At 36.1% G+C, this 13,963-nt stretch overlaps 1 protein-coding gene across 5 annotated transcripts in view; it reads left to right on the forward strand.

The window, feature by feature from the left end:
- Nucleotides 1–13,188, forward strand: part of TUSC3 (tumor suppressor candidate 3) — a 175,359-nt gene extending 162,171 nt beyond the window's left edge. For 2 of the 5 annotated variants that reach the window (XR_014014085.1, XM_081220710.1), the window contains one exon: nucleotides 12,714–13,188. Coding sequence is in view for 3 of the 5 variants with exons in the window: in XM_081220710.1 (XP_081076836.1) it covers nucleotides 12,714–12,729 (16 nt within the window). In the remaining 2 variants the exon portion in view is untranslated. Of the gene's footprint in view, nucleotides 1–6,041; nucleotides 6,105–12,713 lie in introns of those variants that run through there. The other 3 variants (XM_081220709.1, XM_081220711.1, XR_014014086.1) reach the window with 2 other exon arrangements.
- The last annotated feature ends 775 nt before the right edge of the window (nucleotides 13,189–13,963 follow it).

Here is a 13,963-nt window from a genome sequence, read left to right on the forward strand (position 1 = left end):
ACTGATATGCCAGATTAGAGTTGTCCAGGTCATGAATTAGGCAGATTCATTTCTTGACCACATTCCTCCCTCAGCTTCTCTCAAAGGAGTAAATATTCCACTTTCTCTTTCTCTAGGGAGTCCTTCTAATAACCCATCCTTCTCTCTAATTAATAAGTAAAGGTTCTGTATTTCCTTTCTCAGAGATTTTGAAAACTCTTTTCTGTTGAGATAGTAGAACTGATGATATATTGATAGAAAATAAAATCTCATACCTTACATCCCTTTTGCATGTGAACTGAGCAATTATATTAAGAGAATGTTTCTACATAGGTGATGGCAGCAATGTACCGCTTTTTCTGGGGCACAGAACTATTCCCGTGACAGAGATCTGATTATGGGCTTACAATGTAGAGTAAGACGCTTCAGCACCCCCTCTCTGTTTTCTCATACAGACAGAGGCACATTTCCAATCTCTTCTTCTCACACCCATTAAAAATAAATGTACTAAAGGCGTAGAAGAAATGTGAGTATCAGATCTGAGCTGTGAGGCCACCTACCTTTAATCCTGCCTGCAGCATAAGTGAATTTTTTAAAAAAACATTAGTTCTGAGGGCAAGAAGAGTAATAAGAAAGGCAAATAAAGCCTCCAGTTTCTTGATTTTATTCTTGACATTGGCTATCTAATTTGGGTTTTGAAAATGTGAAATCAGACTAATCAAATCTCAGATTAAGTACGCCCAAGAAAGATGAAGTTTATGTTCTTCTTTTTCTCCCTACCCTAAGATTGAGAATCACAGTTCTGTATGACTGGAGGCTTAGTTTTGACTTGCATGTTTTCTGTTGATGGAATCTGTAGAAGAGTATTTCTATTTCTTTTTCCCTTAAGTTTTTATTCAGGTGTCAAAAACAGTTAAATTAATTCATTTCAACCTACAGCATTTACAGTGTCCATGAAAGGTGTCTATTTTAATAAAAGGTAAAGTACAGTAAGGGATGTTGTGCGATTCTTAAAACGTATTTAGTTGACGGTCAGAAAACAGGGAAAGGTAAAGAGCAAATTCCAGCTTTCCTTCTACATCAGAGCATCAAACTCTAACAAGAATATCATCCCCTATCTAGATTTTCCTAGTCATGATATTGCTATGTTAGAACAAGTCGAGAAAAGTTGTTTTTCTCGTTCCATAGAATAATGTTACATTTGACAGCACTATTTTGTTATGATATGAAGAGTTTAAGTTTGTACTTTTTTCCCCAAGAAGTCATTGTCATTTAGAAATATAAGTCTCTAATCCTCTGATTCTTTACCAGGAGTGGACATGTAAATCACCTGGGAAGCTTTTCAAAATACATATTCCAGGCCTCACCCTAGATATTCATAGTAAGCATTTCTGAACCAGAGTATATGCTTATTTCTTTATCAGTGTGGCATCAACCATTCTTATTGTGTCACAGTCACACTCCCTTTCCAAGGGCCCACCAGGCTAAACAAGGACTGGGCTTGCCTTTAGCTGGCCTCACGGGGCTGGAAGTGGAGATGTAAGAAGTCAGATGGAAATCACGCCCAAGAGTGGTTTGTGAATATGAAGTCTGACATAGTTTAGATGAAGACCCCTAAAAGGAGCTGCCAAGAAACAGAATCAGAACAGAGCTCAGCAAAAAAGCCTGGGAAACCCAGTGCACTGAAAGACTGTGACATGTCATTACAGAGACGTGAAGGCAGGATCCTGGCTTTGGCCTCCACTCTTGCAAACTCCACCGTTTGCTGCGCTGTTGCAGGACTTAGCCATCCAGCTCTTCCACTGCCCACTTTAAATCATTCTTTTAGTTTATTTATCTCTTCCCATATCACTTCAAAGCTTTCTAATATTTCTCTTCAGCCTCTTAAGAACTTCTGTTTGTATCTGCTTTTCTGCATTCTGTCTTTTCCATGGATATAGTGATGCATCGTTCATCAAGCTTCCTCCATACATCCTTCTAGCCCTCCTACTTCATACCTCTCCAGTCATTCATCATCAAATTCTCTTGCCTTGTCAGGTTGATAGAATAGGTTATATGTGTTCCCTTCATTTCATTTACAGCATCCCTCTGAGCTAACAAAATATGGTAGAGGGGAGCATTATGAGCAAAAAATACCAACTTTGCCTCTGAAAAGCTTTATTCTCTTATTATCTAACACGTGGATATATGCCAGAGTTACTTTAGTAATGGTAGGTATTGCTTTGGGGTTTGTTTTTAATCCACTGCATCATTTTCCTTCAGAATAAGGTTTTACTCAGAAATTGTATCAGTTCTCTTGCAAATGATTATGATAATAAATAGATGATTAACCTCAAGACCAAGTGTTGCCAAAAGGACTGGAGAGAGTATATATACCAGAGATTTGGATAAATCCTCAGCTAAGTTCTAAAAACCTGGCAGTATAGTGAAAACAATTTCTGTCCAACTAGTTCACTGGAGAGAAAGCAAAGGTGACAGCAAAAGCCAGAGTGAGAGAGGGAATAAATGAAAGAAAGGACAAGAGAAATAATTCTGGGAATAGTTGAGAGATGACATGTTAATAAAAAAAAGAAAAAGAGACAATTTCCCGCTGAATTATCCTATGGGAGAGGCTCGGTCAGTTATGAACATAGTACCACATTCTGAAGGGACACTTTGCATTCTCAGAAGCACGCATCTGTGGCACCAGCATTATAGTATTTGATAAATAAAAAACAAACCAAATCTTGCTCCTATCGGATAAAGGTAGTTTGTAGGGAATGAGAAAATGAGATACTTGACACCATCATTATAGCAACAGGAAAGGTATTCCATATTCCAGAGGTATGTCTTGGCCTGGGTACTTCTGAAAAGACACTGTGGATGTCCATCTTCAATGACAGCTAGTGCCTAGTATAATGAATCATAAACCCTGGTGACCAAGAGCTAAATCAGTCCAATCCTTTGTGCAAGACATACATTGAAGTAGGCTTGCAAAAAAAAAAAAAAAAAAAAACTTTCTCAACCAAGACCATTTCCTTGACTTTGAGATGAGCTGCCAGGACAAATAAACAGTTTTCTTCAAAAAGAATGGGAAAACCTCCCACTTCTACCTACTTTAGATAATACCAGTACTTTGGATAAGACGAGAGATGTCCTTTACTGAAAATGCATATTTGAACATAACACCATCTACTAACTGAAAAACACCTTTAGCCAGGGGCTTTGGCTCCAGTGCCAAAGTACTCTCTTGGGTGTAATGCCCCAGCCTTTGGTAGCCTTTGATATCTGTGTTTTAGGTTTGTGAATTATAACTTTTGTACCAAGAAATGCCTCTGATGCACAGAACTATGTCCAGAATTATTTTAAAACTAATTTTTTATTTCCTCACAATTTTGAATTGTCTGATATACAACCTTTAATTTCTTCTATAAGGAATGATCTTTTTGCCTTTCATTTTTATTTTAATTTTAAACCTCACAAAACCTTAAACATTCATGCGCTTCCTATTTTCTGAGTACTTCACACTGCTATTTTTTTTCTTTTGGTCTGTGTACTTGCTGAAAGGGATAAAAGTCTGTTACATGTTTACTCTATTTCCTTAAATCTTCCCCACATTTTAGTCTTAAGGGTTTTTTCCCCACAGTATCAACATGTTTCATGCCATCACTAAATTCTCCCAGATCATCTTTAAGTTTCAATAAGCAAACTTCCCTCATTTAAACCCCTGATCTACCTGTTACTAGCTCAGTGACTTTGGGAAAGTTAAGTAACTTTTCTAAACCTTGGTTTTCTCATTTGTAAATGGGAAATGTTTACATACTTTGACATTTGTAAAGATTACATGATATAAATCACTTAGCACATTGCCTGGTACTTAGTAAATGGCACATAGTATTAATTACTCAATAAGTCTTTGATGCTAGTTATTCTCATTAGTTCTGATATAAAGATTTTACACATTTATATTTAATTTTTCCTAAGCAGGATTTTTTTACACTAAAGATTAAGCAACTGTTGTTTTGGGGTTTTTTTTTCCACTTTCTTTTTCATGTATAGTTGACGTACAATATCATATAAGTTACAGGTGTACAATATAGTGATTTACAATTATTTTTTGTCTTTTTGTTGTTGTTGTTAGGGAGTTTGGGATTGGTAACTGTTGTTTTTTATTTGCATGATTCAGTTGGGTGAAGAACAGATTTTCCCTGAACCTTTTGATGAACTTAATTGGTCTCTCGAATCCCTTGAAATTACCAGTGAAATATCAAAGATTATTAAGAATTTGATGTAATTACCATCTGAGCCATAGTTCAGAAAAAGAAGGAATTTTATTCTAGTGATAGCACTGAATTCATCTTGTATATTAAATAAAGATTAACTTTAGGGCTTATTCCATTTTCTAAGAAGAGTAAAGTGCTAGTGGTCATACATGAGAGTCTTCCATTATGGGTAATTACTTTCCCACTGTTTTCCACTGACACACTTTGATTCAAAGTTTTCTTCAAAAAATTTCTATAAAACTATTTGACATATCAAGTCTCTGTTTTAGTAGGAAAACAGCATGAAACATCCTCTACTAATTCTATCACTTTGCTTCCTGTTTATGAATCTTTGGTTGTCTTTGAGAGGTAGTATGGTATAATGGAAAAATAATGTTTAGAATCACAAGATCTGAGTTCAAATTCAGTATATAATTTTGTATGTTAGTTAAGAACTCTGGCTCTGCAGTCACACGGATCCAAGTTTGAATCTTCCATTCTCTCTTCACTAACTTTGGGACTTGGAGTTACTTAACTTTTGAGTCTCATTTTTCATCACCTCTAAAAGTAGTGTTTTTATGGGGTTGGATAACAGCTTTGTTAAGCTTGTTTCTTCATCTGTAAACTTGGCATAATAATTAATACCTATCTGAGAATTTTGAGGGGATAAATTATACAATCAATTTGTAGTGCCTGAAAGGTAGTGGGTTCTCAGCACTTGGTTATTCAGTAGCACCTTACCACGTTACATTTTTCATTAAGTATTCATATGTAACTTTTGTGTGTTGCAGTTCTTTTTATTCTAGAGTATCGTAAGGTATTTTAGAGAAGGTCCTTGGAAATGCCTTTTTTATATCTCCAAAGTGTTGTGCACATAGTAGGTGCTCATCATATACTTGTTAATTGAATATGTTTATTCAAAAACATTTTTTATTTATTCCTTATCTAACTGCAACAGGAACCATTAAGATAAAAACATAGTGGAGAGGAGAGTATTGGTTTGCCACATTACACAACTCCAGAAGGTGGAATTCACATCACATGATACGCCGTGGAGTTGTTGGGTTGTTCCACACACCCAGAGGGGTGTGTGGAGTGTGTAAACATTATTCCAGAAACCTGGGCTCTAAAGATACTTATTGCAACCTCAAAATGATCCTGAGCTGGCTGGCATCAAAAGTAAATATAAAAATATGTATTAATTAAGCTTACAATGGACATAGAAACTATTCCATTGTCTTAACAAGATACTTGTAATTCATGATGGCTTTGGTTGCTTTCAGAGATGATGAATAACCAAAAAAAGGATTGACATTCAGTAAGAGAAAGTACAGAATAATAGGTAGACATGAAAGATATTCCTAATGAATTTTGAGAAAAGTATGCTAGTGAACAAGCACAGCAAGGCAAAAAATCCCAGGACGTACACTACGTAACAATATCACTTTCCTTTCTACATCTTACTTAGATGTAGATCTTTCATCTGTAGGGAAAATATAAAACACAATCTTGAGCCGTACAAAAATAAAACACAGAAATGGTGTGGTGATCAATCCACAATATGTATAATTGATAAGAGTTTCACTGGGATTGCCTTTCTGATGCTGAGTTCCAGCTTTGAAGAATGACGTAAAGGTCCAAAGACTTAGAGGTGGTTCAGAGAAGAGCTGGAGTGCTATAGCGGCACCGCTGTGTGTGTCCTATCTTAGCTACATAAAGAATACAGTGCTAAATCTTTGTAATACTCTTGTACAAATGGAAATCGAATCTTAAGGACTATTCTCTCCATATTGTTGTATCTCACTGTGGTGTATTGGGAAGTGATCTGGACTTTGAGTGAGAAGATGTGATTTGGACCATAGCCCTTTAAAACTGTAACCTCAGGCAAGTCTTTTCATCTTCTCTGAGCCTCAGTTTTCCTCATCTTTTGGATAACCACCATAATATTTATCTCATAAGTAAGACAAGTTGCGGCCAACTATTGTTTTACAAATGCAAGATAACTTAGAACTACGAGAGCTCGTATCCCAGCCTTACGCTGTTGTACTTAGCTGCTACGGGGACAAACCCTCAGATACAAATTTCCAGCAGTAGACTTTGACCCATGGAATTAACCACTGACACACACAGTATGTTTTTTTAGACAATAATATTCATATGCATGCGTATGCCCACCACTTCAAACAAAATGTAATTCGATTTGGTTACTTCTGTTTTATTACTTGAGGGAGGAACGCAGAACAATTGACAGAAATACGTTTAATTCTGCTGAGGAAAAGTATAGTCAAATGCCTTTTCCCACTAACAAACAATATAAGCCTTAATATCCAGAATAATAAAATACAAGTCTTCTAAACAGGTACTGATTTTTTAATCAATACTTGATATTTCAGAAATAGATACTAGGAACCTGTATATAAATCCAAAGTAATTTTTATAGAAAACTCAGAGTCCAGGTTTTTTGATTTTGCACTGCAGTCCCTCAAACCTCAGAACACGTGGTCTGAGCAGAGACACACACAGCAAAGGAAGCTCAAGAGGGTTATTTCCATTGTGCAAACACAACTTTCTTACGCCGGCAGAAACTCCACCATTCAGCAACCCCCGAAAGGAGGGAGAGTAGGAAGCTCCTGTGATCTAGAAGTTCTGTTGTTCACCTGTCCCCCAACCTTACCCCACATACTAGCTTTATTGGTCTTTTCCCCCCAGACCTAGCATCCACGTCTCTGACCACACCTAGTTATAATAACAGTAATGTTATCCAGACTCTTCCGAAGTGCCCCGCTCTGTAGGCTGCAGAGAAGAGGCCTTGGCAGTCGTTAAACTTGACAGCTCTCACCGTGCGTAACTGTAGGTATATCAGTAGAAAGGTTTCCATTCCCAAAGATCCCTTTCCCAACTCCTAATAAAGTCCTGAATTTCTTTAGGGCTTTATTTTAGATCATGTACTTCAGACCTGAAGACTTTTCTGGACTTGGTAATTTTCTGTTACAAAGAAGAGAGCCCCAGGGCTTTTGGCCGAAGAGGCCTGGCTGACAGCCGTAACTACTTCTCCCTCGCATCCCCTTAGAACACTTGTCAATATAAAGGTTAGAAAGTCCTGAGAACAGTGACTCATTAAGTTCTAGTAGCTACAAGGCCAGGGGAACAGGAGTGAGTTCACTTCTTTGGCTCCAAGATGAAATCAGAGCAGCTGCCCCTTAACCACAGAAGTGATTTCTGTGCGACCGAGTGCCATTATGTAACCATGAGGTCTGACTTCCTTCCCAGTTTGACAACAGGAAGTGAGAACATTAGACAAGAAAATTCTGTCCAGCTTAAGATCTTGGTAGAGAACTTAACCTGCTCCCAATTGGACAGAATTCATTCATTCAAGAGCACCGCATACATTCTGTTTTTTTAAAACACTGGGGAACAGTTAAATTAATTAAGAGAAGTCAAAACAAAATGCAAACCACTATTTGGTGCCTGTTCAGATATTTCACAGGAAGAGAAAAGGAAATACATTACACATTACATGTAATATGGGTCTCCAGTAGCCACCCAATAACCAGATCCAGATGTTTCTTCTCATTCTGCAACCCGTGTAACCTTTCTAGGACTTTAGTTAACTAGCTCCTCTTGGTCATGTTATGCCCTGGATTTTGTAACATGGCACACTTGGACCTTCCTTTTTCCTTTTAGATTACTTCTCAGTCCCCGATATACATGTTAAATCCTGATCTTTCTCCTGAGATCTAGAAACAGACCTTAATACCACATTAACACCTCACCCTCAACCCCAAAGCCAAGCTCATCTCTGCTCCAAACCTGTGTCTCCTGCCCTGCCCATTTTCCCTACAACACTGTTATTCTCATAATCATACAAGATAGAAACCTTGGAGTCGGTTTGGTCTCCATCACTTTGTATTCCCACTGCTGGGAATTTATATACCTAGTATCTTTTTCAGAATATCACCCAGCCTCCTAATTTATCTCCGTGTTTAGTCGTTATCATCGATAAGCCATCACTTACTTGAGAATACTGCAGAATTTTTTTTAAGATATGCACAGATTATGCTGCTGCTTCATCAAAATCCATTGATGGCTAACCAGAAAGAAGGAAAAGTTAATACATGTTCCTTCTAGAAAATATCAAGAAACTGAATAAAATAAAATTTTTTATAATCCCAACATTCAAGTTGGGATGTCAGCAGTTTGACTTGTATATATTTTGAACCTAGGGAAGGGTTATATTAAAAGTTTGGCTCCATCTGTTTCATCTTACAGCACAGTCTTCACTGTACCTTGTGGTTTAGAGCAGGGTTAGCAACTACTGCCTTTGGGCCAAATCTAGCCCACTGCCAATTTTTGTGTGCCATGTAAACTAAGAAAGGTTTAAATTACTGGAAAAAAGGGAATATTGTGATGTGACAATTATATAAAATTCAAACTTCAGTGTCCATGAATAGAGTTTTATTGGCACACAGCCAGATTCATTTGTTTATGCCTTGACTTAGGCTGCTTTTGCCCTAGAGCAGCTTAGTTTAGTAGTTCCGAGGGAGACCTACGGCCCGCATAGCTTAAAATATTGACTTTCAGGCCTTTCACAGTGTGCCGACTCCTGGTTTAGCCGTAAGGCGCACACGGAATCTGTTCTTATAATTTGTCTTTCTTCCATCAGCTCCTTTCACTTAGGCTGTTATCCCTTCATTTCACTTGTTCCCAGTTTTTTCCTTTGTTTGCTTGTTTAAATTCTTCTTTGCCATCTTATCAAATGTGTCACTGTGTTATACTTTATTGTATCCAGGTCTCTCTCCTCTAGAGAAGAAACAAAACGGCCATGACTTTCAATCATTCTTTTTCTTGCAACACCCTTCTATTCATAATATTCTTCTACACAGTAGATGATCAGTAAGTCCTGTTGAATACTGACTGAAGCTGACTTCTGGGGGCGCTGAATTTGAGGAAATAGTTACTACTTTAAATAATCTTTCTCTAGAAAAACTTGATTTCAAATAATAAGCTTGTTTATGAACTTGTGGAATATCACTCCCCAGCAAGTCAGGGACTGCATTTTTATCTAAATCCTGAATATTTGCTATTGTGAGGGAGCATTAGCAGAGAGCCAGACTTAAAGGGAGAAGTGCTTTGACTTTGTATATACAAGGCCCCTCGGCATCCCTGATGTACTTTAAGTAATAATAAAGTTACACACTAGAAGGGAATATTTGCATCCCTTTAGGCTAGGAGAAGGGGAGCTTCTGGGGCATATTTGCTGGTCCCAGCCTCTACCTGTTCTTCCTGGGTACAGGTCAATACCCTTGCCAAGTAGCATCCATCTTATACTGCTACCTGAGTTAGGGTTGACCAGGCATGTATTCACTTGAGAATAAGGCAGCCACGGTAGTCAGTGTTACGCATGTATAGACTACCATGAATTGTCATGAGATTCATTCATGACAGCGGGTGGACAGAAGTCTGGACAGAAGTTGATTGTGGCACCCAAGGCAGCTTCTCCCGCTGAGGAAACAGACTGCAACACTGAAGAATACATTCCAAATAAGAGGAATATATTCAGTTTTCAGCATTCAGCAGTTTTTAAGTATGATACAAAAGCACTGTATATGTTTTATAATAAGCCTTATTAGGAAAGTTAATATCCAAACAGTATTAGAAGCATGAATCTATGAGAACCATTAGATGATATATCAACACTAGATAGGTAAATGTGAGAAGAGCAACAAGTATGTCAGACCCTGATACATAGAAATGAAGGAACTTATTTCTTGAGTGATGAAATCAGTGTAAAACATTCATACTGGAACACAACTAGGACATTTATATAATAAAAAAATAAAACCAGACATGAACTATTGAATGATCACCTGGCGAATAATAGTTCATACTTTTCTAAGAAACATTTTAACAAAATATTTGACACTTTTGTGCCTCAGGTATTTCCGGTGTCTTGAACAAATGCTTATAACTCTTTATGAAAAAGATTATTTTAAATATAAATTAGGTAGTACTCTGCTAGATTAAACTTTTTTTTAGTACAATAGAATGATCAGTTCAAGATTAAATATGTATTTCTTATTTCATAATAATATATAAAAAAAGATTATTTTAAGTTTTCTAGAAATATTTCAGTTTGGAAAAAACCCTGGCGTAAACAAATACCTTGGTAACTAAGGATTCTTAGTCTATTTCAATATTAAGAAAATACAAAGATCCTTTTACCCTGTGAATGTAGCAACATTTAAAAGTTGTAGAACCTTTTTAACCTTTCCAGCACCAGAAAGTTAGCAAGTATAAAATGACCATAAAGGTCATATTACTATTCTTGCTTTTATGATGGTAATACTTTTAGCAGTGCTAAAAGGTGATTTTTAGTATTCCATCGCTGGAAATGTGCGGACTATTTTTCACACAAAAAAAAGAAACTATAAATTCTCAGGTTTCTTTTAAGTTATAAGTTTTTCAACTTGAATTATAGTTTTAAATATTTTGTGATCAGGTTTTCTTTTTTCATTAACCCTTATTCTTCAGTCAGCTTTATCTTCAGGGCAGTCTTTTAATTGAGGACAGAGAAAGCCGAAGTGTTCATCTACACATGACATATATACCTGCTTTGCCATCAGTGTTGTTAAGGATTATGTGGCTTGAACAGCATCTGTATCTTAATGTTCTGAGGAATTTTACTTCCGACTCTTCATGGCATTGGTTACCCTTGCAGCACTTAAGTCATAACTTGTTATCTCAAAAAAGAGAAGCAGGGGGCTTCCCTGGTGGCGCAGTGGTTGAGAGTCCGCCTGCCGATGCAGGGGACACGGGTTCGTGCCCCTATCCCGGAAGATCCCACATGCCGTGGAGCGGCTGGGCCCGCGAGCCATGGCCGCGGAGCCTGTGTGTCCGGAGCCTGTGCTCCGCAACGGGAGAGGCCACAGCAGTGAGAGGCCCGCGTACAGCAAAAAAAAAAAAAAAAAAAAAAAAAAAAAAAAAAAAAAAAAAAAAAAAGAGAAGCAATGTCTTGTTGCATCTAGCTATCAGCACAATGATTTCTGTCCTGTAATTTAGTAATTCCTCAGAAACAGATACAGAGTAATAAAAAGTTTAGTTTGTATTGCATAATTACTTTATTATATAATGTAAACCAATATAGATAACATATATTTAAAATATGTTTAAATGTTTCATATAATGTTTTATAATACATATATTTACTTTTAGCGTATAGTATCGCCAGGATTATAAACTATTAGCATATAGTATCACCAGGATTATAAAATATTAGCGCGGGAAAGAACTTTAGAAATCATCCAAAACAACCGTTCTTTTCACTAATGAGGAAACCGAGGTTCAGAAAGACGAAGTAGCGTATGCCTAGGATGTTATCATTTAAATGTTCAACTATTAAACTTACTAGTTTGAACCCTTTCCCAACTACATGGCTTTCCAACCATAGTAACCATTAATTTTTTTTTTAATATTTAGTTAAGAATTGGTTTATCTCTGGTTGTCCTAAAGTTATGTTGTGAAGACTTTAGAAAAAAAAGTTGCTACCTGTTAGCAGAAAGGTACAAATAAGCAACAAAAGCTTAAAGAATATTATTTAAATTGACTCATGATTTTATAAACTTAAATAAATTTCTTTTCATAGGTTAAAGTTTTGCTTAGGGAAGTTAAGAAAGGAAAAATAGTTACTTTTTACTTGTATTTCTATATGTACATATAGAAATACATATTTGTGTTGTTTCCTCAGAATCTGATGTTATTTTTAGTATGATTTATAATACATTCTTTTTTGGCTGTTCAATATAATGAAATTATAAAATCCTCAAAAGTCTTTAGTTATTTTAAGAAATGCATTATAGATTAAATAACCAGAAAAAACTATTTTGTTTAGGATGTTGAAATGGCCCACTCCAAATATGTGTTTCGATCCATTCCCTTTTCTTCCCCTACATTGTCAGTTTAAATGCCGATTTAACTAATGGTCTAGCTAACAATGAGAATGGCTCACAGAAACTACCCATTGGGAGATTAGGATTGACATGTACACACTGCTATATTTAAAATAGATAACCAACAAGGATCTACTGTATAGCACAGGGAACGCTGCTCAATATTCTGTAATAACCTAAATGGGAAAAGAATTTGAAAAAGAAAAGATAGATGTATATGTATAATTGAACCACCTTGCTGTACACCTGAAACTAACACAACATTGTTAATCAACTATTTAAAAAAAAAAGTTACTCAAATTTAAACACCACAAGTTCAAGTTCTTATCAACAACTGCTTCCACCCCTAACCTATTCTTACCACAAGCCTGATCCCATTACAGGAACTAGTTCAGAGAAATTGCCCTGATATAAAAATTAGAATGAGGTGAAATAATGTATGTAACTATGACATTTTTATTTTATATTTACATGTACTAATTTAGAATGGAATAAAAAGCACTTGGTGTTTTCTTATTTTCAGCCCAGAATTTTCTTTCTTTTTCAGCTTTTTAATTAAATGAAGCCGAGTGGGATTTGCATAAAGTGAATGTTTACCATGAAGACAAAGTGTTCCTGACATACTAGTTCAAATTCTTGAGTTCATTTCCTTGCTAATTGTGATAATCCAGCTGTTTCTTGTACAATTTTTTTAAACGTGAGTTTTCCTAGTAAACTGAATTCATAGACATGGATGGTTAAATTTAATATGGAAAGAACAGAGGCATCACTGAAGTGTTTTTCAAGCATATTATATTCACTGTATGCAATAGGTGGAAATAAATGACAAAGCAGTTATGAATTCATGCTTTTGAACTGTTCACTCACTAGTAAAGAAAACCACAATGTTAGTAAAGGAAAACTATGAAATGTATCTTCATTCTTGGGATTGTACACACATAGGTGTATGCATGAAAATATGTCATGTACTGAAAAATTATACTTTCTGCAGTTTCAGTATAAAGGACATGTATGGTTACAAATAGCGTTTTGTTCTTATTCATCATAACTACATAAAGGAAATAGGACAGGGAGCTGGATGAATAGTACTCAGATACCTACCCTGGGACATGGAGGTCCTTCCCAGAATATAAATGTAAAGCCAACATGACTAAATCAACATGCCTCAAGGCATCAGGCAACAAAAGCAACACACCACAACTAGGAATTAATTCTTCTCCAACTTTAGAAGTGTCACCCAAGAATCCAGACTTACAACCACAAAACTAACCCACTCTGGACATTTTGCCCTTGTGTTATATGGAAGAAGCTTGCCATCAAAACCTTATTCCTAGACCTAGATATAGATTAGTTATCCTAATATGAGGGACTCAATGATGCTTTCTTGAAAATCAAATATAGGAGTGTAACCATTATTATGTTTGTATATTGTATTTTAGTTTATAAAGCACTTTCCCATATGTTATGGTATTTTTTCTTCACATCAACCCTGTAAATTAGACAGGAATTTAGACAGGAAATGTAAATTTTATCTGACTTATTTAAGTACTGGAAGCTGAAAGCCACAAAGAAAAAATAGAGCTTGTAACTGGGCTTTCAAGCTCTCAAACCTGAATTTCTATTTTCTGTGGTGCTTCCTAAAGAAGGATTTAGAAACACAGTTATTGTGTCAGCTCAATAAACTTTTTTTTTAGGCTTTGTTATCTAATTTTCATTAAGATCTTAGTAATAACCATGGTGAACTTTGTTAGTTGAGAGTTCCACCTATGTAGTCTCAAACCAGGACCCAGGTGTGTA

Source organism: Mesoplodon bidens (assembly GCF_964165515.1).
Source record: "Mesoplodon bidens genome assembly, chromosome: 20".
Lineage (NCBI taxonomy): Eukaryota > Metazoa > Chordata > Mammalia > Artiodactyla > Ziphiidae > Mesoplodon > Mesoplodon bidens.